This window comes from Scyliorhinus canicula, chromosome 12 (genome assembly GCF_902713615.1).
Source record: "Scyliorhinus canicula chromosome 12, sScyCan1.1, whole genome shotgun sequence".
Taxonomy (NCBI): Eukaryota; Metazoa; Chordata; class Chondrichthyes; order Carcharhiniformes; family Scyliorhinidae; genus Scyliorhinus; species Scyliorhinus canicula.
Window position 1 is genome coordinate 162869834 of NC_052157.1, and position 27141 is coordinate 162896974.

The 27141-nt window shown below is 46.8% G+C and overlaps 1 protein-coding gene across 4 annotated transcripts in view; it reads left to right on the top strand.

Moving 5' to 3' along the window:
- Window positions 1-27141, top strand: part of smg6 (SMG6 nonsense mediated mRNA decay factor) — a 619962-nt gene that overhangs the window by 136595 nt on the left and 456226 nt on the right. For all 4 annotated transcript variants that reach the window (XM_038814765.1, XM_038814766.1, XM_038814767.1 and 1 more), the window contains 2 exons: window positions 3682-3792; window positions 18997-19218. In XM_038814765.1, coding sequence (XP_038670693.1) covers window positions 3682-3792; window positions 18997-19218 — 333 coding nt within the window. The remainder of the gene's footprint in view (window positions 1-3681; window positions 3793-18996; window positions 19219-27141) is intronic.

Consider the following 27141-nt stretch of genomic DNA (forward strand, 5'->3'; position numbering starts at 1 on the left):
GTCTCTCCGCCTCCCCCCCCCCCCGGCTCTCTCCTCCCCCCCCCCCGGCTCTCTCCTCCCCCCCCCCGGCTCTCTCCTGCCCCCGGCTCTCTCCTGCCCCCGGCTCTCTCCTGCCCCCGGCTCTCTCCTGCCCCCGGCTCTCTCCTGCCCCCGGCTCTCTCCTGCCCCCGGCTCTCTCCTGCCCCCGGCCCTCTCTCGCCTCCCCCCGGCCCTCTCTCGCCTCCCCCCGGCCCTCTCTCGCCTCCCCCCGGCCCTCTCTCGCCTCCCCCCCCCGGCCCTCTCTCGCCTCCCCCCCAGCCCTCTCTCGCCTCCCCCCGGCCCTCTCTCGCCTCCCCCCCGGCCCTCTCTCGCCTCCCCCCCCGGCCCTCTCTCGCCTCCCCCCCGGCCCTCTCTCGCCTCCCCCCGGCTCTCCTCTGCCCCCCCCCCCCCCCCCCCCCCCGCCCTGCGCAACTGTCTCCTCTTTCCCTCTGTCCCCCCCAAGTCTGACTACTGTCACCTCACCCCCCACCCTTCCACCCGAGCCCTTCGCTCACCACTTCCTCCCCAAGAAAACCCAAAGCCAATCGCAGAGAATGCTGCTTCCCCATGGCATCAGTATGACAGATTTCCATTCTCCAAGGCTGGAGGCTGGCAGCTTTGGTGTCGATACCAATCCACTGGGAGCTGGGTGGAAATGCTCTGGCTTCAGGCTGTGCCACTTGGTCCCTGCAGACTCATTTCAGCCGTAGAGAATTCTGAATTGCATCCGTTTCTGTCGGCTGTTTAAATACTATGTCATTGACATATTGTTGGGAGTGCCTGAATGTGGTTTGACCCAGCAGTGCGAGGAGCTGAATTACTATCCCCCTCAATCACCCCAAGTTGAAACCTTCATTCGACATGAATCCAGCTCTCTTATACCATTAGATTCGTTCTGAAGGAGAGTCATATTGGACTCAAAACATTGACCCTGTTTCCTTCTCCACAGATACTGTCAGACCTGCTGAGTTTTTCCAGCACTTCCTGTTTTTATATCATTTCTGGTGGCTACACAAAGTATGTCCTCCTGATTTGTGCTATTGAATTTCTTTTTCAGGCAAAAACATCTGCCTATTTCAGTTAAAAGAACTTGTGAAGTAGAACTTGGGAAGTGGAGCAGGGAGTTTTCCGGGCACATTGGCCAACATTCCATCCTCAGCTGTCGTTGCCAGAAACAGATTCACTGGCCTTTTCCCCCTCAGCTCTGTGTGGAATCTTGCTGTGCATAAAATAGCAGTGTTGTCTCCTTACGTAAGCCAATGCCTTTTAAAGTAATTCACTGGATGTGAAGTGATATTGAGATATGTTAAGCCTGTTGCAACGGTGTGCAATTTTATATCAGTCAGCATTCTAAAAGGCTGCTTTTGAGACGGGGCCTTTCATGGATGATGTTTACCTCTGTTAGGGCTTTCAATCCACAGCGACCCCCTGTCCCGCAGCGACCCCCTGTCCCGCAGCGACCCCCTGTCCCGCAGCGACCCCCTGTCCCGCAGCGACCCCCTGTCCCGCAGCGACCCCCTGTCCCGCAGCGACCCCCTGTCCCGCAGCGACCCCCTGTCCCGCAGCGACCCCCTGTCCCGCAGCGACCCCCTGTCCCGCAGCGACCCCCTGTCCCGCAGCGACCCCCTGTCCCGCAGCGACCCCCTGTCCCGCAGCGACCCCCTGTCCCGCAGCGACCCCCTGTCCCGCAGCGACCCCCTGTCCCGCAGCGACCCCCTGTCCCGCAGCGACCCCCTGTCCCGCAGCGACCCCCTGTCCCGCAGCGACCCCCTGTCCCGCAGCGGCCCCCCTGTCCCGCAGCGACCCCCTGTCCCGCAGCGACCCCCTGTCCCGCAGCGACCCCCTGTCCCGCAGCGACCCCCTGTCCCGCAGCGACCCCCTGTCCCGCAGCGACCCCCTGTCCCGCAGCGACCCCCTGTCCCGCAGCGACCCCCTGTCCCGCAGCGACCCCCTGTCCCGCAGCGACCCCCTGTCCCGCAGCGACCCCCTGTCCCGCAGCGACCCCCTGTCCCGCAGCGACCCCCTGTCCCGCAGCGACCCCCTGTCCCGCAGCGACCCCCTGTCCCGCAGCGACCCCCTGTCCCGCAGCGACCCCCTGTCCCGCAGCGACCCCCTGTCCCGCAGCGACCCCCTGTCCCGCAGCGACCCCCTGTCCCGCAGCGACCCCCTGTCCCGCAGCGACCCCCTGTCCCGCAGCGACCCCCTGTCCCGCAGCGACCCCCTGTCCCGCAGCGACCCCCTGTCCCGCAGCGACCCCCTGTCCCGCAGCGACCCCCTGTCCCGCAGCGACCCCCTGTCCCGCAGCGACCCCCTGTCCCGCAGCGACCCCCTGTCCCGCAGCGACCCCCTGTCCCGCAGCGACCCCCTGTCCCGCAGCGACCCCCTGTCCCGCAGCGACCCCCTGTCCCGCAGCGACCCCCTGTCCCGCAGCGACCCCCTGTCCCGCAGCGACCCCCCTGTACCACCGGGTGTCACAGCTTCACAAGAAATGCAATGTTAGGATGTTTTTGAAGTGTCGATGAGAAGTCATTGTGCTCCCAAGGTTTGACTAACTGCACAGATTTCACATTTAAAACAGGGTAAGGAATGTGATCTTCTGCCATTAAAAATTGTAACTACAAAGGCAGCACGGTGGCGCAGTGGGTTGGCCCTGTTGCCTCACGGCGCCGAGGTCCCAGGTTCGAATCCCGACCCTGGGTCACTGTCCGTGTGCAGTTTGCACATTCTCCCGTATCTGCGTGGGTTTCACCCCCACAACCCAAAAGATGTGCAGGGTAGGTGGATTGGCCACACTGAATTGCCCCTCAATTGGAAAAAATTAATTGGGTACTCTAAATTTATAAAAAAAACAAAAAAAAATTAAATTTGTAAGTATAGGTTTTTTTTTATAAATTTAGATTACCCAATTATTTTTTCTATTAAGGGGCAATTTAGTGTGGCCAATCCACCTACCCTGCACATTTTTGGGTTGTGGGGGCGAAACCCACGCAGACACGGGGAGAATGTACAAACTCCACACGGACAGTGACCCAGAGCCGGGATCGAACCTGGGACCTCAGCGCCGTGAGGCGGTTATGCTAACCAGTAGGCCACCGTGCTGCCCTTGTAAGTATAGGTTTAATATTAATGCAAGGATACTGCGAGAAATGGAAGCATAATAACCTCTTGGGAGCTGGTTCTTTGCACCCTTGGCTCACGTGGGCCATGGGGAGTACGATGGATATTTTTAGGGTGATGTGGACTGTCCGCTGTGATCCAAAGTGTGTGAAGCCTCAGTTTGTTTTTTTGTATTTGAGGCTAATTATGACTTCTCTTGTCGCTAGACAGCAGTTGTCAGGATTGTTCTCTGTACACCCATGCTGATGAGAGCATTGTAAAACTGAACGCTCACACACCTCACAAAATAGCCAGGGGCCACGGCAGGGGTGCGGGAGGGTTGCTTTATTGTATTTGTGTTGAGTCTGATAAATCTGAGCCCTGGTTCTCAGGGGTAAGCCAACCGGGGGGGAAAATGTCCAGCGGTTTTATGAAACTCAGATAATTTATGACTAATAGACTTCAGTGCAAATGAAACAATTGTGGGAATGCTCAGTAATTGTGTTCAGCTGAGCTGTGTCTGTCTTTTAAACTGGTTTCATCTTTTATTTTTGTTTTTTCTAACAGAGGCGGAAGCTGGATGCTGTATACTATTACATGCGAAGTCTTGCTGCCAGCAATCCAATTCTTACAGCTAGGGAGAGTCTGATGAGCCTCTTCGAAGAAACCAAGAGGAAGGTCAGTCTGTCATTCAGTGCAGGGAGCAAGCTGGCAGAGTTATTTTGTGTGCGTGCGTGGGAGGAAGGAGGGAGAGAGCAAGTGGACGAGTTTGGCTTTAGCTAATGTTTACTGAGTCATAAACAGACCTTGGTGGCAGCGCTGGAAAGCTGTGTGAGATCTGTGACTTGTCTAGATCAGAAAAACAAGTCGGACGGGCCGTGTGAAAATGACCATTCATGCCGTCTGCACTACTGTGATGGCAAGCTTGGCACATGAACAAACCGGGATCAAAGCCTCATAACTCTCAGAAAATAAACAGAATAAACTGTACTTGAATGCATTGGAGAGGTTTAAAAGGCTGCACTCACTGCAGGTCACATCTCGGGATTACACAGGGATATGTTGCATACTTCTAAAAAATGTAGTTTCATGAAAACTTCTTAAAACTTAACCATATATCAAAAGGATGAAATCCAGAATCCAGCTGAATGTGCAGCTGAATATTCAGTCCCTGGTGTGACGATTAACAGTTGCACAGTTAGTTGCAGAGCGATGGGAGGAAGCTCATGTGAAGCATAATCACCAGTATGGACTTGGTGGGCTCAATGTCCTGTTTCTGTGTTGATCATCCTCTGCACCGTTCACACTGCAGACAGACTTCCCTCTGATGTGCAATTTTACAGAATTCAATTGCATCAATGATGAACAAGAGTATTTTTTGGAACAGAAAAAGACCTGTCTGATCTCTTTCTAATGAAATAAATCACACCAACCAAACTCAATCAAACACTCCCAGGACAGGTACAGCACGGGGTTAGATACAGAGTAAAGCTCCCTCCACACTGTCCCCATCAAACACTCCCAGGACAGGTACAGCACGGGGTTAGATACAGAGTAAAGCTCCCTCCACACTGTCCCCATCAAACACTCCCAGGACAGGTACAGCACGGGGTTAGATACTGAGTAAATCCCACTCTACGCTGTCCCAATCAAACGCTCCCAGGACAGGTACAGCACGGGGTTAGATACAGAGTAAATCTCCCTCTACACTGTCCCCATCAAACACTCCCAGGACAGGTGCAGCACGGGGTTAGATACAGAGTAAAGCTCCCTCTACACTGTCCCCATCAAACACTCCCAGGACAGGTGCAGCACGGGGTTAGATACAGAGTAAAGCTCCCTCTACACTGTCCCCATCAAACACTCTCAGGACAGGTGCAGCACGGGGTTAGATACTGAGTAAAGCTCCCTCTACACTGTCCCCATCAAACACTCTCAGGACAGGTACAGCACAGGGTTAGATACAGAGTAAAGCTTCCTCTACTCTGTCCCCATCAAACACTCCCAGGACAGGTACAGCACGGGGTTAGATACAGAATAAAGCTCCCTCTACACTGTCCCCATCAAACACTCCCAGGACAGGTACAGCATGGGGTTAGATACAGAGTAAAGCTCCCTCTACACTGTCCCCATCAAACACTCCCAGGACAGGTACAGCACGGGGTTAGATACAGAGTAAAGCTCCCTCTATAATGTCCCCATTAATGCCTCTGTCTGAAAGTTAAAAATGTTTTTTTTCTTGATTAATCATGAGGATAATTTTGGATTTGAATGGCGTTAGCCCTGAGATCCTCGCACTGGAGGTTTCTGACATGAATTTGGTAGGGTTCTACCATAAGCTGAAAAAGATTTCCCTCTATGTCAAGGGACATAACCTTAAAATTCAGACTGGTCGTTCAAGAGTGAATCTCTCAGTGAATGTATTTACATGTGTCCCTGTGGAATCAGGTACTGAGGAATGAAGGGTGGTAGAAGTATGGAGCTATCTTTTACCAACAGTTAATCTGTAGTTTAAATTTTGAAGGACAGACGTTTGCTCGGGAAGGATATAAAGGGTATAAAACTAATAAACAGAGCAACAAACATTGGCAGGAGTGGCTTATGGACTATCAACTAGCAGTGATAATGTCGGGCATGGTATTAATCAGGAAATTAGCGGTATGTGTAACTGGGGTGGCCTTGTGGTTAGCACTGCTGCCTCACAGTGACAGTGCCCCGTGTTCAAACCGGCCTTGGGTCACTGTCTGTGTGGAGTTTGTACGTTCTCTCCCTGTCAGCGTGGGTTTCCTCTGGGTGCTCCGGTTTCCTCCCACAGTCCATAGGTGCACTGGGTAGGTGCATTGGTCATGCTAAATTGCCTTTTCGTATCCAGGGATGTGTAGGTTAGGTTATGAGTTGCCAGGATAGGGTGGGGTATGGCGGATGGACATGGGTGGAATGCTCATTTAAAGGGTCAGTGTGGACTTGATGGGCCGAATGGCCTCCTGCACTATAGGGATTCTATGATAGGGGAATACAGTAATCAGGGAGGACGTCAATGTACATATAGACTGGCTAAACTTAATTAGCATTAATGCTGAGGGGACAAATTCGTAGGTTATACAAGAAATGGTTTTCTCGGACAGTATGTTGAGGAACCAACGCGACAACAGGATATTTTAGATCTAACAATGAGAAAGGGATAGTTAATAATCTTGCTGTAAAGGTGTCTTTAGGGAAGATTGCGCATAATTGCAATGCAATGCAAATCTCTTATTGTCACAAGTAGGCTTCAATTAAGTTACTGTGAAAAGCCCCTAGTCGCCACATTCCGGCGCCTGTTCGGGGAGGCTGTTACGGGAATCGAACCGTGCTGCTGGACCTGCTTCGTCTGCTTTGAAAGCCAGCGATTTAGCCGAGTGAGCTAAACCAGGGAATTTCACCTGAGGATTAAAAGTGATGTGTTCAATCCAGAATTCAGGGTCTTTTATCTAAACAAAGGAAACTACGAAAGTATGAAAACTGAGTTTGCTGAGGTAAATTGGGGAACATCCATTAAAAGGTCTGATCAAAAGTTGACAAAATATAGTAAATCTGCAGAGTGGGAGCATATTAAAATTCACAGAGGAGAACCAGGAAATTGATAAAGAAAAGGGAAAATTAAAGTAACGAAGAACATAAAAACCGACTGTGTAGGTATCTAAAAAGGAACAGGTTGATAAAGACAAATTTGGGAGAACTTGCTGTTCATGTCGGAGTAGGATGCATGGAAGATGGCTCCCAGGATCCTTGTATTTTTTATCCCTTTTGCCTGTTTTTCGTGGTTTTTACTGTTTCAATCCAGCTGAGCGAACTGGATAGCAGTTAGCCAACGGAGCTATGCCTCATGTCTAATCACAAAAACCCCAGGCTGGTAGTCTGGTGAGGGAATCTGAGGGAGAGAAGATGGCGGAGGTGCCCTCGCCCATCACGGTAGACACGCTGGCTGTGGTGATGGCACAGGATCTAGAGAAGTTCGGGAAGCAGATGGACAGACAGTTTGATTGGCAAGGAAAAGAGCTGAAGGAGTCTTTCAAAGCTACCAATGAGGAGGAACTGGGCTGGAATCTATTCTGAAGAATGTGATAACGGCGCCCGTCGAAAATAATGGTGAGATTGGGCAGAGTCAACATGGATTTATGAAAGGGAAATCACGTTTGACAAACCTGTTTTTGAGGACGTTACTGCGAGAACAGATAAGGGTGAACCAGTGGATGTGGTGTACTTGGATTTTCAGAAGCCTTTCAAAAGGTCCTAAACAGGAAATTAGTAAGTGAAATTAGAGGTCATGTGATTGGTGGGGCTGGTGTGGGGGGGGGGGGTTGATTATTCAGGTATGGACTGAGGATTGTTTAACAGACAGAAAGCAGAGATGGGGATAAACGGATCGTTCTCAGGTTGGCAGGCTGCGACTATTGGAGTGCTGCAAGGATCAGTGTTATGGCCTCAGCTCTCCACAACATATATCAATGATTTGGATGTGGGAACCAAATGTAATATTTCCAAGTTTGCTGATGGCACAAAACTTAGCAGGAACAGAAATTGTGAGGAGGATGCAAAGAAGCTTCAAGGAGATTTAGACAGACTAAGTGAGTGGACAAGAACATGGCAGATGGAATGTGATGTGAAAAAATGTGAAGTTGTCCATTTTGGTAATAAAAATAGAAATGCTGAGTATTTCTTAAATGGGGAGAAATTGGGAAGTGTTGATGTCCACAGAATCTGGGATGTTCTTGTTTTTAAGTCACTGAAAGCTAACGTGGGTGCAACAAGCAGTTTTTTTGAGAATGTTACAGCCATGATGTAGCTAAATATGAACAGGCTTGAGGGCTGAATGGCCAATTCCAGTGTCCACGTCCCTGTGTTTCTATAAGGGATGTGGAGTGAATGCAGGTGGATGGATGAATGCAGATTAACTAAAAATTTAATTTCATGGTAGAACAGACTTGATGGACTCTTCTTGTTCTTGGGTTCCTTGCTACACTATAAGAATTTTTGTTTCCAATTTTGGGTTTGAAGAACCCTTTATCATTTTTACTGGGAGTTAAACTGGAAACTCTGTGCACCAGTCTCAACACGTCAATGTCTTGCACCAGCTTCTATTCGTACCATTCTTTCCTGGTGATGGATTTAACAATCCAATATTGTCTGCTCCCGTCTCCATGACTGGTTCGAACAAACATGGAGCCCCTGACCCTGGAGTATGGTATTTAGCTAACTATGATTCACAGTGAATGTCACTGAGTAACTTTCCCCTGCTTGCTCTTTATTTTATGAATGCTTGACATGAAGTTTGGGCAAATTCAATGAATTTGAGGTTTTCGAACAGGCTGATTTTCAAAATGAGCAGAACCGCAGTACTTGTGCTGAGGGAGGCTGTCTTGCAGTTTGGACTGAAACCACAGGACACTTGCATACCAGAGCTCAGCTCAATGACCAATTCAACTCACTCAGACCTCTTCTATGATATGCAGTGTGTCTGTGTTTTACTGCAGAGTCCACACTGATGATCTACAAATAGTCACATTAACAAAAATCCATTCAGCAATTCCTTTGAAACAGCCAATGGCTCTCTGGACAGATATTTCCTCAGATTAACATAATCCGCTCTCTAAGATTTTCTCAATGCATCGGAGTGCCATAAACACCAGTTTGTGTGTGAGAGTATAAATACTAATGGCAGCAAATAGAAATTTAACCATTGGTTTAAGCTGAATCAATAATCCTCTCACACTGAAATGGTCTCATGGAGCAACCTTTGCTCCCTAGTTTGATGGAGGTTGATTGTATTCATGGTTTAGTCTTCAGACGGAGTTAATTGAGTCCAGTAAGATCCGTGTTGGAATTCTTCAAGCTCCTTTCCCTCGCCATCCCAATCTGAATGACTGTCTGCTGCTTCACACCATGTGTAAGTTTGTTACTGGCATTCCTATCCTTCCTGTTCTTCCCCAGCCTAGTCCAAACGTCTGTCTGATTCCGACTGAGGGAACTGCTGTGTTGCTCTACGTTAATGATCTGTTCTGTTCTGAGAACTACTGGCAGTGTGGCTGGGAAACAAAATTATTGCTTTCAGTCCAGGATATTTTTCTTTACCTTGGACAGGCAGGTTCCAGGGCCAGTGTTGCATTTATCCCCCCTCTGTCTAGTCCCTCGCCATTATTCCACACCCTATCATTCATCACACAACAAAATATGTGTTCTTCATTTACCATCATAGCTATTTTTCTTCATCTTTTTAAAAACCTCATTGCCACAGTTATGTTAAAGGATTTAAATTAGCAATGAATCCCTCTTCCTGATTGTTCCTGTGACACAGATGTTGTCAAGGTGGGTCTGCCTCACGGTATGGAAATAGGATTACTATTATAGCTACTAACAGGATATTTTCTTCATGCTGTCATGCCCTCTATGGCTGTCCCTCATTCTACGAGTCAGGAATGGCATTGTATACCTGTTGTGTGGTCGGTAGAATGTGCTATATAGGCACATTATGTTTAAGCAGGAAGAACACATTATGCTTCTGCTGCCCTTAATCTTTCAGTGTAGATGACACAATCACACTGTTTGATCAGCTCTCTTTAATGCTTCACACGTAGTAGTTCCCAACATGCTTTCCACCACACTGCTTCATGGTTAGAGGATGTAGAGCACCATTGCTGATCTATGCATTCAGTGTATGGTTGTGGCTGAGAGGTGGGATGGGGACACGGAGATGAAGAACCATGGCAGGACAAAGGAGTACTCGTGGAGTTGTGGGATATTGTGCACTTGTAATTTAGCCAGACTTCTGACTGTGTCAGAAGGTGGATTTCTGTTCTGTCTAGCATTCTTAAATATAAATAGTGTTACCGTTGCATTTTCCATCACTTGAGTCCTACAAGTAAATTTAGGGAGTTAGGAGTTAAACTAAAAAGTAGGACCTCAAAGATAGTAATCTCAGGATTGCTACAAGTGCCACGTGCTAGTCAGAGTAGGAATGTCATGATAGATGGGATGAATATGTGGCTTGAGAGATGGTGCAAGAGGGAGGGATTCAAATTCCTGGGGTATTTGAACCGGTTCTCGGGGAGGTGGGACCAGTACAAACTGGATGATCTGCACCTGGGCAGGACTGGAACCGATGTCCTAGGGGGGAGGTGTTTGCTCGTGCTGTTGGGGAGGGTTTAAACTAATGTGGCAGGGCGGTGGGAACCGATGCAGGAAGTCGGAGGGAAGTAAAGTGGGGACAGAAACAAAAGGCAGTAAGGGGGAAAAGTGAAAGGCAGAGAAATTAAAGTCAAATATCAAGCAGGGCCATAGCACAGAGACTGTGGAGAACTCAGTGAATGGGTCCAATAAGGCTAAGAGAAATAAAACACAGGGACAGTGTACAAAACATGATCGGACAGATGGTCTGAGAAAGCAGGGCAGAGAGTAAGGGAAGACTAGATTAAATTGCATTTATTTCAATGCAAGAGGCCTAACGGACAAGGCAGATGAACTCCGGGCATGGATGGGTACATGGGACTGGGATATTATAGCTATTACTGAAACATGGCTAAAGGAAGGGCAGGACTGGCAGCTCAATGTTCCGGGGTACAGATGCTATGGGAAAGATAGAACAGGATATAGGAGAGGAGGTGGAGTTAGGGTTTTGATTAGAGAGAATATCACGGCAGTACTGAGAGGAGATATATCTGATGGTTCACCCACTGAGTCTATATGGGTAGAACTGAAAAATAAGACTGGAGAGATCACTTTGAACATAGAACATAGAACAGTACAGCACAGAACAGGCCCTTCGGCCCTCGATGTTGTGCCGAGCCTTTGATAGGACAGTACTACAGGCCTCCAAATGAAGGAGCAAATATGCAAGGAGATTATTGGTAGCTGCAAGAAAAATAGGGTGGAAACTTTTCCAAAATTGACTGGGGCAGACATGGCATTAGGGGCTTGGATGGAGCGAAATTTGTTATTCAGGATGAATTTCTCATTCAGTATGTAGATGGCCTGACTAGATAGGGGGGCAAAACTTGACCTCCTCTTGGAAAATAAGGAAGGGCAGATGACAGAAGTGTTAGTGAGGGATCACTTTGGAACCAGTGAGCATAATTCCATTAGTTTTAAGATGGCTATGGTGAATGACAGTTCTGGCCCAAAAGTTAAAATTCTAAATTGGGGCAAGACCAATTTTGATTGTATTAGACAGGAGCTTTCAAAAGTTGATTGGGGGAATCTGTTGACAGTCTGGTAAGTGGGAGGCTTTCAAAAGTGTGTTAACCAGGGTTCAGGGTAAGCACATTCCTTTTAAAGTGAAGGGCAAGGCTGATAGAAGGAGGGAACCCTGGGTGACTTGGGCTCTTGAGGTCCTGGTCAAAAGGAAGAAGGAGGCATATGACATGCATCGACAGCTGGGATCAAGTGGATCCCTTGAAGAGTATAGAGGTTGTCGGAGTAGAGTTAAGAGAGAAATCAGGAGTGCAAAACTAGGACATGAGATTGCTTTGGCAGATAAGGCAAAGGAGATTCCAAAGAGCTTCTACAAATACATAAAAGGCAAAAGAGTAACAAGGGAGAGAGTAGGGCCTCTTAAGGATCTACAAGGTCATCTATGTGCAGATCCACAAGGGATGGGTGAGATCCTAAATAAATATTTATCATCGGTATTTGCTGTTGTGAAAGGCGTGGTGTTACCGAATTTGGGGAAATAAATAATGATGTCTTGAGGAGTGTACATCTTACAGAGAAGGAGGTTCTGAAAGTCTTAAAGCGTTCGAGGGAGATAAATCCCCGGGACCTGATGAAATGTATCCCAGGATGTTGTGGGAAGCTAGGGAGGAAATTGCGGTCCCCTAGCAGAGATATTTGAATCATCGACAGCCACAGCAAATTGGAGGGTAGCAAATGTTGTGCCCTTGTTTAAGAAGGGCCGCAGGAACTACAGACCAGTGAGCCTAACGTCTGTGGTGGGTAAGTTGTTAGAAGTTATTCTGAGAGACAGGATCTACAGGCCTGGAGTTGGGTGCACTTCCCGCAGTGTAGTCAGTGGGAACACAAGTGGTGTCCCTTACCTCCCACGTCTTAACTTAATTCCATCTGAATTCGCAAAGAGATTTATAAGGTGAAAAAAAATAAACGATTAAACACACGTTATACTGCTGCTACTCTCTAAAGTGAACTCTCTAAAATTGGTGATTCTGCTTAATACAATTATAGCTTACTGCCCCCTACAAAAGAACCACTACAACTCTTACCTTACAGGTTTTTATCATCTGGTGATGATAAAAATCCCCGGGACCTGATGCAATGTATCCCAGGATGTTGTGGGAGGCTAGGGAGGAAATTGCGGTCCCCTAGCAGAGATATTTGAATCAATACATTCAAATATATATTGTGCTCTGGCGAACGAGGGCACTGCCCCCGCGCAACATCTCGTAAACTGTATATATCTGAACTCCCCCGATCCTCGCAATCCTCCCTTCAACGAACAAGTCCCTCACCCGTTCCAACCCTTCCGTCCTCATGCCACTGTCTATATGTTGCATCAATCCCTGCGAGGAGGAAACTGGGGATTCCCGCAGATAGGGCCCAGCACCGACATACCCTCCACACCAAAATGACGCCTCAGTTGGTTCCAAACCTTCAAGGATAAAGCCACCACCAGACTCACCATATACCTCCCCGGGGCAAACAGAACAGCCAGGGCCCTCCGACTTACCCCCGTACACGACGCCTCCTCCACCTGCACGCACTCCGCTCTTTCCTCCCCTCACCGCTGCCAGACCTCAGCATTTGCCACCCAGTAATAATACAGCAGGTCCCACAACCACAATCTCCTGCCGGTTCCTTTGTAGAAACACTCGCCCAATCCGTGGCGTCTTACCAGCCCAGATGAAAGCCCAAATTAACCTGTCCACCCTACCCAAAAATGCCTTTGGCATGAGTATCGGGAGGGGCTGAAACACAAAAAGAAATCTTGGCAGGATGTTCATCTTGACCGTCTGCACCTACCCAGCAAATGAAAGTGGGATGGCATCACACCTCTTCATATCCCCCTTCACTCCCTCCACCATGATAGCCAGATTCCATTATACATGGTGGCCCAGTCATGAACCAACTGAATACCCAAATACTGAACCTGCTGTGAACCAGCTTAAATGGCAGGGCGCTCAAATCTGCCCCTCTGTACAGGGCATTCATCGGAAACACTTTACTGTTGGTCATATTCAAGTGTAGCCTGAAAAAGCGCCAAACCCCTCCAATATATCCATAATCCGATCCATACATTTCAACGAGTTCAAAATGTACATCAGCGAGTCATCTGCATACAACGAGACTCTGTATTCCCTACCTCCTCTTACAATACCTGACCACCCCACTGATGACTGGAGCGCAATAGCCATGGGCTCAATAGCCAATGTGACAGAAGCAGAAAACGAGCACCTCCATCTCGTACCCCTGTAGAGCCGGAAATCTCCCCAGCTGATCAAATTCATCCTAACACTAGCTGTGGGGCTGCATATAACAACCTCACCCATGAGATTAACGTGGGCCCAAACCTCCCTAACATACCTGGACACTATCCTATCGAATCCCTTTTCCGCATCCGTAGCCACAACAGCCTCCGGCACCATGTCCGCGGACACTTCATAACCACATTCAATAAACGTCGAATATGACTTGACAGCTGCCTCCCCTTCATGAAACCCACTTGATTCTCCAATACACCTCCGGCCCACATCCCTCCAACCACCTTGCCAATACCTCAGCAAGCATCTTCACGCCTGTGTTGATAGGAAGATTGGCCTATATGACCCACACTCCACCGGCTCCTCATTCTTCTTGGGGATTATCGATGCCTGAGCCAGCGTGGCTGGCAGCTCACCCTGTGCCAAAGAATCGCAAAACATCTCCAGCAAAGTGGGGCCATTTCCACCACAAACCATTTTGTAAAAGTCGACCGGGAAACTATCAAGTAACGGTGCCTTCCCTGACTGTATTAACCCAATTGTATCTATCACCTTTTGTAGCCCGAACGGAGGCTGCAATCCCTCACCCTTCTCCCCCTCGACCTCTGGGAACACCAGCCCATCAAGAAACTGCCCCATCTCAGGCCCCCCCCCCAGGTTCAGACCCGTACAGGCCCTTGTAGAAGGACTCAAATGCTTTATTAATGTGCCCCAGCGTTGTCATCAATGCACCCCCCCCCTCCTCATTTGAACTATCTCCCGCGCAGCAGCTTGTTGCCTCAGTTGATGTGCTAACAGGCAGCTGGCCTTCTCTAATTAGTTCTACATGAGCCCCCTCGCTCTCCGAATATGGGCTACCGCCTTAACTGTAGCTTCTTCCGCTCCGCTAAGGTTCCCTGGTCGGGATACTAGCGTAATGCCTATTCACCTCCAAAATAACACCCACCAAGTGCTGCCTCTCCGCCCTCTCTACCGTATCCCTATGGACCTTGTACGCAATCACTCCTTCCCCACCCCCGCCATACCATCGCCTTCAACTCCTCCCAAAACATGGAGCACGAGACCTCCCTGTTCAGATTAACCTCCACATACTTAATTTCTGAAGGCACCTTTCCGCAAAACTTTTCATTTGCCAATAACGCCGAGTCCGTCCTCCAGGAGGGTCCCTGTGACTGATCCAGAAAATGCGTTGCGTGGTCTGAGACAGCAATCACCCCATATTCCACCCTCTCTATCCCCGGGAGAATCGAATTACCACAAAAGTCTGTGCGGGAGTATACCCGATGCATGTGGGCGATGTATGCAAACTCCCTCTCCCCCGGGTGCCAAAATCTCCAAGGATACCCCCCTAAATTTGGGTCATAAACACCCCTCGTTCCTTCACCATTCCCGACCTAACCTGTGTCCTTGGGCTCAATCGGTCCAACCAAGGCTCCATCACACAACTAAAATAGCCCCATTATTAATTTATGCGAGTCCAGATCCGAGATGTCTGCCACCATCCGTTGAACAAATTCTCCATCCTCCCAATTAGGCGACCGGAGCACCCTCCAAAACCTCACTGACCATCACAAACCGACCCCCTGGGCCTCGCACCTCCCTAGCCACCACAAATAGCATCCTCTTACTAAATGGAATAGCAACCCTCTTGACTTGGAATCAAATCCTAAGTGGATTTGACCTACCCACCCCTTGTGCAACTTCACCTGGCCTTTAACCTCAAGTGTATTTCCTGAAGGAACACTACCTCCGTCTTCAAACTTTTCAATTGCACAAATGGCCTGGATCTCTTCACCGGCCCATTCAACTCCCGTATATTCCATGTCACTATCCTCACCAGGTCTTTCTGACCCCCATCCCACCATCCCAATCCATCATCAAACCATCTCTACCTCCATTTTCTTTTCTTGTCTGAGCCCACCTAAAGTGGCCACTTAGTCCCCTCTGCCCCGCCATTGCCCTGGAAACGATCTGGCCCACCTGCGTACCAACACTCCCCTGCTGCCCGTCACAGCCCCTACCCCATATTGCTTCCGTTTGGCAGCATGCCTGCTTGCGTGGCAACTCCTGCCTGAAGACTGAAACAAAGGCCCTCACTCATGTGGTGATATGCCTGTACACAATTGCAAATGAATATTGTTAGCAATACGACCTTCTACCAGCAGGTGGCGATAGAGATCTACCATGTGACTCGAGATATCCAGCAGTTGGTAGTAAGTCGTACAAGAGGATAGTTGCATTAGAAGTAGCTTCAGGAGAATTCACTGAATTCATCTCTCTAATTTTATTTGTCATATGCCATTTGCACATGGCTTGGTTAATAATCTGGAAGCTATTACTTTTGAGGTTCTGCTTAATTTGGTGTCAAGCAAATAAAATAAATTAGCGCGGGCAAGAAAATGTAATATATACACACAACTGTTGATAAATAAGGGAAAAGCCAATAAAAAGATTTTCAAAAATAAATTTGGTGCCAAGCTTCTCACACTGACTATGAACAACCTTCTTCCTTGTCCCGTCCATGTTGTTGGTACCTACATGGACACGACCGCTCGATCCTGCATTATGGCGGATTATGATACTGTATGCCTTCACTTGCTTTTAAAAACAATTTAAAGTGCCTAATTCTTTTTTTTCCAATTAAGGGGCAATTTAGCATGGCCAATCCACCTACCCCGCACATCTTTGTGCTGTGAGGGTGAGACCCACGCAGAAACGGGAGAATGTGCAAACTCCACACAGACAGTGACCCGGGGCCGGGATCGAACCCGGGTCCTCAGTAGCGTGAGGCAGCAGTGCTAACCACTGTGCCAACATGCCACCCATTGCACTTGCTATTTTTAAGGATGATCGTCCGTCTCAGTTTCTATCTTGCTTTAATTCTTCTTCTTCTTTGTGTGAGAGAGAGAGGGGCAGCAGGGTAGCATGGTGGTTAGCATAAATGCTTCACAGCTCCAGGGTCCCAAGTTCGATTCCCGGCTGGGTCACTGTCTGTGTGGAGTCTGCACGTCCTCCCCCTGTGTGCGTGGGTTTCCTCCGGGTGCTCCGGTTTCCTCCCACAGTCCAAAGATGTGCGGGTTAGGTGGATTGGCCATGCTAAATTGCCCGTAGTGTCCTAATAAAATGTAAGGTTAAGGGGGGGGTTGTTGGGTTACGGGTATAGGGTGGATATGTGGGTTTGAGTAGGGTGATCATGGCTCGGCACAACATTGAGGGCCGAAGGGCCTGTTCTGTGCTGTACTGTTCTATGTTCTATGAGAGAGAGAGTGAAAGCCACTTCCCCTTCAAACCCACCTCACCGATGTAGTGTCTAGTTGCAGCCTACTTTGTGCCTGATCATTCTCATCCTGTTCAGTGCCTCAGGCATTCTGTTTGAATGAGGCCCCCTTACCATGATCCTCCCTGAGGGAAGGACACGATCTGAGATTGATTGATTTGTGTCAGGCAAGTGTATTGAGAGTTACAGAATCATTGAATGCCAGAGCAGACCCGAAGGGACTAATGGGCCTGCCACTGTTCCTATAGCCTTGGTTTTGATGCTGTAGAACAATGCTCCAGCCCCTCTCTGAAAGTCTGTCTCACATGGGCTTTGGGGGAAATGGAATAGGTCTTAGACAACGAATGTCAGGATAGAACCAACACAGTCTGGCTAAGACCCAACACAACATAAACATAAAGTGACAGGCCCAAGATCTGAGCAAAGCCAGAGTTGAAGTACTTATTCTTCAATTTTATTGAATAGAGACTACATTACTGAGAGAGAGCCTTCCCCTTTACTTTGCTCTTGAGGAGATGGCTGCACTGGCAGCACGTGATCATGACCAGTGCCTTTTTGATTATGCTATCTGTAAGATTTCACTTTTATTTCATTGAGTGGCTTTCTCTGTAGAGAGATTTTGATCCCACAGTGCTCTTTGAAGAAGAGCTGGAGAATTCTCTGGGTGTTCTTTTTTAAAAATATATTTAGAGTACCCAATTATTGTTTTTCCAAGAAAGGGGCACTTTAAGAACATAAGAACTAGGAGCAGGAGTAGGCCATCTGGTCCCTCGAGCCTGATCCGCCATTCAATGAGATCATGGCTGATCTATTGTGGACTCAGCTCCACTTTCCCCCCCAAACATCATAACCCTTTATTCTTCAAAAACTATCTATCTTTATCTTAAAAACATTTAATGAAGGAGCCTCAACTGCTTCACTGGGCAAGGAATTCCATAGATTCACAACCCTTTGGGTGAAGAAGTACCTCCTAAACTCAGTCCTAAATCTACTTCCCCTTATTTTGAGGCTATGTCCCCTAGTTCTGCTTTCACCCGCCAGTGGAACCAACCTGCCCGCATCTATCCTATCTATTCTCTTCATAATTTTATATGTTTCTGTAAGATCCCCCTGATCCTTCTAAATTCCAACGAGTACAGTCCCAGCCTACTCAACCTCTCCTCGTAATCCAACCCCTTCAACTCTGGGATTAACCTAGTGAATCTCCTCTGCACACCCTCCAGCGCCAGTACGTCCTTTCTCGAGTAAGGAGACCAAAACTGAACACAATACTGCAGGTGTGGCCTCACTAACACCTTATACAATTGCAGCATAACCTCCCTAGTCTTAAACTCCATCCCTCTAGCAATGAAGGACAAAACTCCATTCGCTTTCTTAATCACCTGTTGCACTTGTAAACCAACCTTCTGTGACTCATGCACTAGCACACCCAGGTCTCTGCATAGCAGCATGTTTTAATATTTTATCATTTAAATAATAATCCTGTTTGCTGTTATTCCTACCAAAATGGATAACCTCACATTTGTCAACATTATATTCCATCTGCCAGACCCTAGCCCATTCACTTAACCTATCCAAATCCCTCTGCAGACTTCCAGTATCCTCTGCCCTTTTCGCTTTACCACTCATCTTAGTGTCATCTGCCAACTTGGACACATTGCCCTTGGTCCCCAACTCCAAGTTAGTGGTCAATCCACCTACTCTGCACATCTTTTTGGGTTGTGGGGGCGAAACCCACGCAGACATGGGGAGAATGTGCAAACTCCACACGGACAGTGACCCGGGGCTGCGATCGAACCCTGGGCCCTTGGTGCTGTGAGGCAGCAGTGCTAACCACTGCACTACCCTTATTCTCTGGGTGTTCTGACCAACACTTATCCTTTAATCAGCGCCTAGAATCAGTTCATCTGAGCTTTATATTTAATTTCTGTTTGAGAACTTGCAAATTGAATGGTGTTTTTACTACAAGACAACACCAACTAAACATCAAATGTACTTTATTGAGTGTGAAGTATTCTGAAAGATACTATCGAAATGCATGTTTCTTCTGTTTTCCACAGTGTTTGTCACTTCAATGACTCGCCATCATTCTTGTGCAGGAAACTTTCGCTTCATGGTGTGTTTGTCTTTCTATTCCAGGCTGAACAAGCTGAGTTCAAGAGGCAGCAAGAATGTGAACTCAGCCCAGGCCCCAGAGGCAGGGGCAGGAAGCAGACTCTCAAGCAGGTTGGAGAAGACACCAGCCGGGTGGAGATTTGGGTCCGTGCCACTCACCCTCACATGTCTCAGGGAAGTGAATCGGGCAGAGATGATGGAACTTCAGAACAGGATGAAGATCTGGGAAATCTCTCTCCCAGTGATGTAAGTACATTGATGCTGTTACCTCTGACCAATGGATATTGAGGTATAAGGATATGGGCGGCACGGCAGCACAATTGCTCCACAGCTCCAAGGTCTCTGGTTCGATTCCTGGTTTGGGTCACTGTCTGTCCGGAGTGCACGTTCTAGCCGTGTCTGCGTGGGTTTGCTCCTGGTGCTCTGGTTTCCTTCCACAGTCGAAAGGTCTAAAACGGGTAGGTGGGGATTACGGGGATAGAGTGGAGGTGTGGGCTTGAGAAGGGTGCTCTTTCCAAGGGCTGGTGCAAACTCGATGGGCCAAATGGCTTCCTTCTGCACTGTACATTCTATGATGGTGCAGATCACTGGGAAAGTAACCAGTTGGCCACTGGCCATCGAGCCAGAGAGTATGATAGTCCCGGGAACCAGATGGATCTGAATAAGATACCATTTTATAATTATTGTTGTTTACTTGTTTGCAAGACTGAGATTTGCTACCTTACCATTGGATTTCATGTCAGTTCCATATGTTTTGTGGCTCTTGTTTTTGTCCCATTGTAATAGACGAGCTTGAGCCCAATTGGGTGTCCCTGTTCACTCAAAACCCTGACTTGGAAATATATCGCCATTCCTTCACTGTCGCTGTGGCAAAATCCTGGAACTCTCTCCCTAACAGCACAGTGGGTGTATGTACACCATATGGACTGCAGCGGTTCAAGAAGGCAGCTCACCACCACCATCTGAAGGGCAATTAGGGGATGGGCAATGAATGCTGACTAGCCAGCGACACCCACATCCTGTTAAAATGAATTGAAGAAAAGAACATGCCGATCTGATAGTACCCTCTCTGCCTACTCAGCCCCTTGCTTACCAAAAATCTATCCATCTCTGCCGTAATAATGTTCAAAGACTCGGCTTCCACCACCTTTTCAGGAAGAGACTCTGAATCTTCTGAGAGAAATACATTTCCCTAATGTCCTTTTAAATGGGGGACCACTTATTTTTAAACAGTGACTCCTAGTCCTAAAATCTCCCATAAGAGGAAACATCTTCACATCCGCCCTGTCAAGCCACCTCAGGCTCTTATAGGTTTTGATCAACATCACCTCTTTCTCTCCTTTGTTGTCTTTGAAATTTTGAGTGCCCAATTCCAGTTAAGGGGCAATTTAGTGCAGCCAATCCACCTAACCAGCACATCTTTGGGTTGTGGAGGTGAGACCCACGCAGACACGGGGAGAATGTGCAAACTCCACACGGGCAGTGACCCAGAGCCGGGATCAAACCTGGGACCTCAGCACCGTAGTCCCAGTGCTAACCACTGCGCCAGAGTGTCACCCTCTCTTACTCTTCTAAACTCCAGTGGATACAAGCTCCAGTGGATACAGTGGCTCCAGTGGATACAGTGGCTCCAGTGGGTAAATACCTAGGCCCAGATGAGATGTATCCTAGGCTGCTGTGTGAGGCAAGGGAAGAGATTGCAGGTGCTCTGGCCACAGGAGAGATGCCAGAGGAGAGGACTGGAGGACAGTTAATGTGGTGACATTATTCAAGCAGGGAAGAAGGGAAAACCAGGTAATTGCAGAGCAATTAGTCTAATATTGGTGGTAGTGAAATTATTGGAATAAGTTCTGGGGCCAGAATTAATCTTCATTTGGAGAGGCAATTTTTTGAGAAGCTGACTCGGTGTACATAAGGCCAGTGCAGTTGATGTAATCTACATGAACTACATGCGTCCAAAATAGGCAGAAGGCAGAGGGTGATGGTCAATGGCTGTTTCTGGGCCTGGAAGCCTGCGTCCGGTGGTGTACCGCAGGGATCGGTGTTAGATCCTTTGCTGTTTTCAGTGTACGTTGTTCTAGATGTGAATGTGGGAGATGGGGTCAGTATGTTTGCAGATGACATGAAAATTGGTGGTGTGGTAAACAGCGAGGAGGAAAGTCTTAGATTACAGGATGATATAGACGGGCTAGTCAGACAGGCAACCCAGAAACATGTGAGGTGATGCATTTTGGGAGGACTAACAAGACAAGGGAATACACAATGAACGATAGGATGCTAGGCAGTACAGAGGACCAGAGGGACCTTGGAGTGCATGTCCATAGATCCCTGAAGAGAGCAGGGCAGGTAGATAAGGTGGTACAAAGGTATTTGGGATACTTGCCTTTATTAGCCGAGGCATAGAATATAAGAGCAGGGAGGTTATGATGGAGCTGTATAAAACGCTGGTTAGGCCACAGCTGGAGTACTGGGTGCTGTTCTGTTGGTCACACTATAGGAAGGAAGTGATTACAGTAGAGAGAGTGCAGAGGAGATTCACCAGGATGTTGCCTGGGCTGGAGCGTTTCAGCTATGGAGAGAGACTGGTTAGTTTGGGTTTGATTGCCTTGGAGCAGAGAAGGCTAAGGGGGGACCTGATTGAGGTGTACAAAATGATGAGGGACAGAGGAAGAAACATTTGCCCTTAGAGAGGTTAATAACCAGGTGACTTTGATTTAAGGTAAGGGGAAATATGTTGCCATTCCTTCACTGTTGCTGTGTCAAAATCCTGGAGCTCCCTCCCTAACCACACTGTTGGTCTACCTGCACCTTGGGGACTGCAGCTGTTCAAGGAGGTAGCTCACCACCATATTCCCGTGGACATTAGGGATGGACAATAAATACTGGACTAGCCAGCGATACCCACATCCAGGGAATGAATATTTTTTAAAAAACAGTCCCTCTGAACACGTAACAAGTTTCATGCAGGTTATTAGGTTTGTGTAACATACCAGCCAAACCTGCTCTGCCCTCACTTGGTGTCCTGAAAAAATGAAAATCGCTTATTGCCACAAGTGGGCTTCAAATGAAGTTACTGTGAAAAGCCCCTAGTCGCTGCATTCCGGTGCCTGTTCAGGGACACCGGTACGGGAATTGAACCCACGCTGCTGGCCTTGTTCTGCATTACAAGCCAGCTGTTTAGCCCACTGTGCTAAACCATCCCCCTGACAGGAGGCTCCTGAACAGGGAACATGATTTAAATGTAATATTTTTATTTTATTTACTGTTTATGTATTTTTTTGGTGTGAAGTGTTTGTGTGGAAGTATTTTCTTCTGAAATGTGTGGTGCCTGCTCTGTGTAACCAAACCTAAGGCTTGCCTTTAACTACCGAATAGGGGATGTCCAGGGTTATTTCCTATGCTGTTGTTTGTGTGAGTAATTTTCATTGCAGCACATTGATTAAGAATGATCATTCATTCTGACTGTGCCATGCATGTAACAGCAGTTATTTGGTTGTTTCTCCTCTGCTGAAGGATTTCCACCTTTCCCACGGTTGTGACGGAAGAAAAGTAAACTTCAAACAAAGCCAAACATTAAAACCAAATCCCAATAAAAGCAGAGGCCATGCCTGGCAGCAGTAGACAACTGCATGTGGAAGCAGTTTGTATACGTAAATTTCTATTTTATTTCCTCCACTTGTGAGGCTGACATGCCCCTTTCACTCGAAGAATAAAAAACATACGAGACATTTCAATTCCATCTTCACTCAGCAGAATGTCTGCGTTTCTTTATTCACCTTCAGTTATTCATTCAGTTCTATAAAAGGTCAGTTTATGTACTGCATATGTTGGTGCCACTATAAGATGTAATTTAAATGGTATATTCTGTTTAATGCTGCAAATTGGGGTAACACAGAAATCATAAATAACTCTACTGAATCTTTTATTGAAGCAGGGTGGAGGTTGGTGTGGAATGTGAAAGCAAGCAGGAAGTATTTTTAAAATTCATTAATTCATTCATTCAGAGGACATCACTGCATGGTCACTATTTATTCCCATTCCTAATTGCTCTTGAGAAGATGGTGGTGAGCTTCCACCTTCAGCCCCTGTTTTGTGAAAGTGTTCCCACAGTGCTCTTCGGGAGGGGGTTCCTGTCTTTGAACCAGGCCCTCTGAAGGAATGGCGATATAGTTCCAAGTCTGGGCACCTCCAAGTGGTGGTATTCCTGTGTGCTTGCTCCCCTTGTCCATCCAGGTAGTAGTGCTCACAAGTTTGGAAGGTGCTGTCAAAGGAGGCTTACTAAATTGCTACAGTGCATCTTGTAGATTTTACACACACTGTGCGTTTCAATTGGAGGGAGTGAATGTTTGAGGATGGAATGCCAATAAAATGGGCTGCGTTGTCCTGGATGATGAGCTTCTTGAGTGTTGTTGGAGCACATGGACAGTGTTCCATCAGACTCCTGACCTCTGCCTTGAAGATGGTGGACAAGCTTTGGAAAACCAGGAATTGATTCACTTGCTGTGGAATTCCCAACCAATGACCTCCTCTTATAGTCAGTGTTTATATGACTGGACCAGTTAGATTCCTGGTCAACAGTAACCTTCAAGGATGCTGATGATGGGGGAATTCGGCAATAGTGATATTGTTGAACGTTAAAGGAAGATGGTTCAAATTTCCACTTGTTGGAGATGGTTATTATCTGGCATGAACACCCACCCTGTTTGTGTGACGTGGATGTAATTGCCGCTCATCAGCACAAGCCTGAATGTCGTCCCAGTCTTGCTGCATGTGTCAGCATGGACTGCTTCAGTGTCTGAGGAGTCTCAATGGTACTGGACACTGCAAACATCAGTGATGATTCTTACCTCGGACCCTATGATGGAGGGAAGGTCATTGATGAAGCAGTATAAGGTGCTTGGGCCTGGACACTACCCTGAGGAACTCCTGAGGCAATGTCCCAGGACTAAGGTGAGTGACATCCAACAATTATAGCCATCTTCCTTTGTGCTACGTATGACTCCAACCAGAAGAGAGTTTCCCCCATGATTCCCATTATGAGATGGCAATCTAAAAAGCTATTCAAATGCTATATTGAGTTCTGTGCTGTAATACTGGAGTAACACTGATATCACATTGCCAATTAATACTGATACCACATTGCCAATTAATGCTGATATCACATTGCCAATTAATACTGACATCACATTGCCAATTAATACTGACATCACATTGCCAATTAATACTGACATCACATTGCCAATTAATACTGACACCACATTGCCAATTAATACTGACATCACATTGCCAATTAATACTGACATCACATTGTTAATTAATACTGACATCACATTGTTAATTAATACTGACATCACATTGCCAATTAATACTGACATCACATTGCCAATTAATACTGACATCACATTGCCAATTAATACTGACATCACATTATTAATTAATACTGACATCACATTGCCAATTAATACTGACATCACATTGCCAATTAATACTGACATCACATTGCCAATTAATGCTGACATCACATTGCCAATTAATGCTGACATCACATTGCCAATTAATACTGACATCACATTGCCAATTAATGCTGACATCACATTGCCAATTAATACTGACATCACATTGCCAATTAATACTGATCACATTGCCAATTAATACCGATATCACATTGCCAATTAATACTGACATCACATTGCCAATTAATACTGATCACATTGCCAATTAATACTGACATCACATTGTTAATTAATACTGACATCACATTGCCAATTAATACTGACATCACATTGCCAATTAATGCTGACATCACATTGCCAATTAATACTGATATCACATTGCCAATTAATACTGATATCATGGTGCCGGTTAATACTGATATCACATTGCCAATTAATGCTGACATCACATTGCCAATTAATGCTGACATCACATTGTTAATTAATACTGACATCACATTGCCAATTAATACTGATCACATTGCCAATTAATGCTGACATCACATTGTTAATTAATACTGACATCACGTTGCCAATTAATACTGACATCACATTGCCAATTAATACTGATCACATTGCCAATTAATACTGACATCACATTGCCAATTAATACTGACATCACATTGTTAATTAATACTGACATCACATTGCCAATTAATACTGACATCACATTGCCAATTAATGCTGACATCACATTGCCAATTAATGCTGACAACACATTGCCAATTAATACTGATATCACATTGCCAATTAATACTGATATCACAGTGCCGGTTAATACTGATATCACATTGCCAATTAACGCTGACATCACATTGCCAATTAATGCTGACATCACATTGCCAATTAATACTGACATCACATTGCCAATTAATACTGACATCACATTGCCAATTAATACTGATCACATTGCCAATTAATACTGATCACATTGCCAATTAATACTGATCACATTGCCAATTAATACTGACATCACATTGCCAATTAATACTGATATCACATTGCCAATTAATACTGACATCACATTGCCAATTAATACTGATATCACATTGCCAATTAATGCTGACATCACATTGCCAATTAATACTGATATCACATTGCCAATTAATACTGACATCATGGTGCCGGTTAATACTGACTTCACATTGCCAATTAATACTGACATCATGTTGCCGGTTAATACTGATATCACGGGAAGTTGTAGTCTAACTTGTCCTAGGTGCAATAGTATTGCACCAACAACCTGTATATTTGCCTTAAAACACTGCTGTAATTATACAGTGGTAATTAAAATTGACTCTGATTGTTGCTGTGTAACCTTCAGATACCAGTCGCTTAGCTCAATGTAGTCATACTATCAGTAATGCAATAATGAAAATAGCAGTTATAATAACCGTTTGACTAACTGGGCGCTGCGTATTAAATTTTTGAAACCTTCTGGAGGAGACCACCTCTTGGAATTGAGAGCACATTAACACCAGGTGGCTTTAGTATTTGCTGGACCACTATGGACAACATATAAACAACAAGGTAGGTCAGAGTCCAGACCATTCAACCTAAGGTCCTCAAAAGGTTTGCTATTTAATGGCTTGGAATGGAGTTTGCTTGGGCAAAGGTTTAATCAGAGCTGCATTATGTGAAGAAGGTTCTGCAGAGGCAGAGCCAACGCAGTTGCAATGTAAGAGCAGTCCTTGTGAATGGGGAAATGAACTTTCATCAACTCCTGGTTTCTGGTGAAGAAATGAACCGTTCTCAATTCTGCCACACCAAATGTCCTATTCGGTTTGTAACACCTTGCCGTTACATGAGTGAAAATGAATGAGGTGAGGATGGTCGCCTACATCTTCATTCTTTTTTGGACATCTTGGCTCTATATTCTCAGAATAAGCTGTTCACGCTATATTTATTTTGGGTGAGGAAGGTTGCTGTGGCCCTCAGAGATTGAGAAGATGCACGCTTGCTAATGTCTAGTGTCTGAGAAATAACTAACAATCTTTCTATTTATGGATGTTGCACAATGCTGCAGCTCTGCTGCGGTGTGTGACCGGTCAAGCGCTTATACTGCAGACCCACTGCGGTGTGTGACCAGTCACTCGCTTGTACTAAAGGGGAATGTGGTGTGCCGCTAACTGATCGTAAAGCTCTTGCACATCGCTGGGCAGATGTGATCACCAAGCCCACAGAGAATTCTTCCACTTACCCCCAAAGTCTGGTCTGCAAATTGCTGTTTGGATAATCAGATCCATTTAAACCATTGTGCCCTTTCTGTCATTACATAGAAGCATAGAAAATAGGAGCAGGTGGAGGCCATTCAGCCCTTCGAGCCTGCTGCACCATTCATTATTACCATAGCTGGTCATCCAACTCAATAGCCTAATCCCGCATTCCCCCCCATGTCCTTTGATCCCCTTCACCCCAAGTGCTATATCTAACTGCTTCTTGAAAATATACAATTGCTTTCTGTGGTAGCGAATTCCACAGACTGACCACGGTCTGGGTGAAGAGATTTCTCATCTCTATCTTAAGCAGTCTACCCTATTCCTCAGACTGTAACCCCTGGTTCTGGACACCTCCACCATTGGGAACATCCTTCTTGCATCGATCCTGTCCAGTCCTGTTAGAATTTTATAGGTTTCTTTGAGATCCCCCCCTCATTCTTAACTCCAGCGAATGAAAT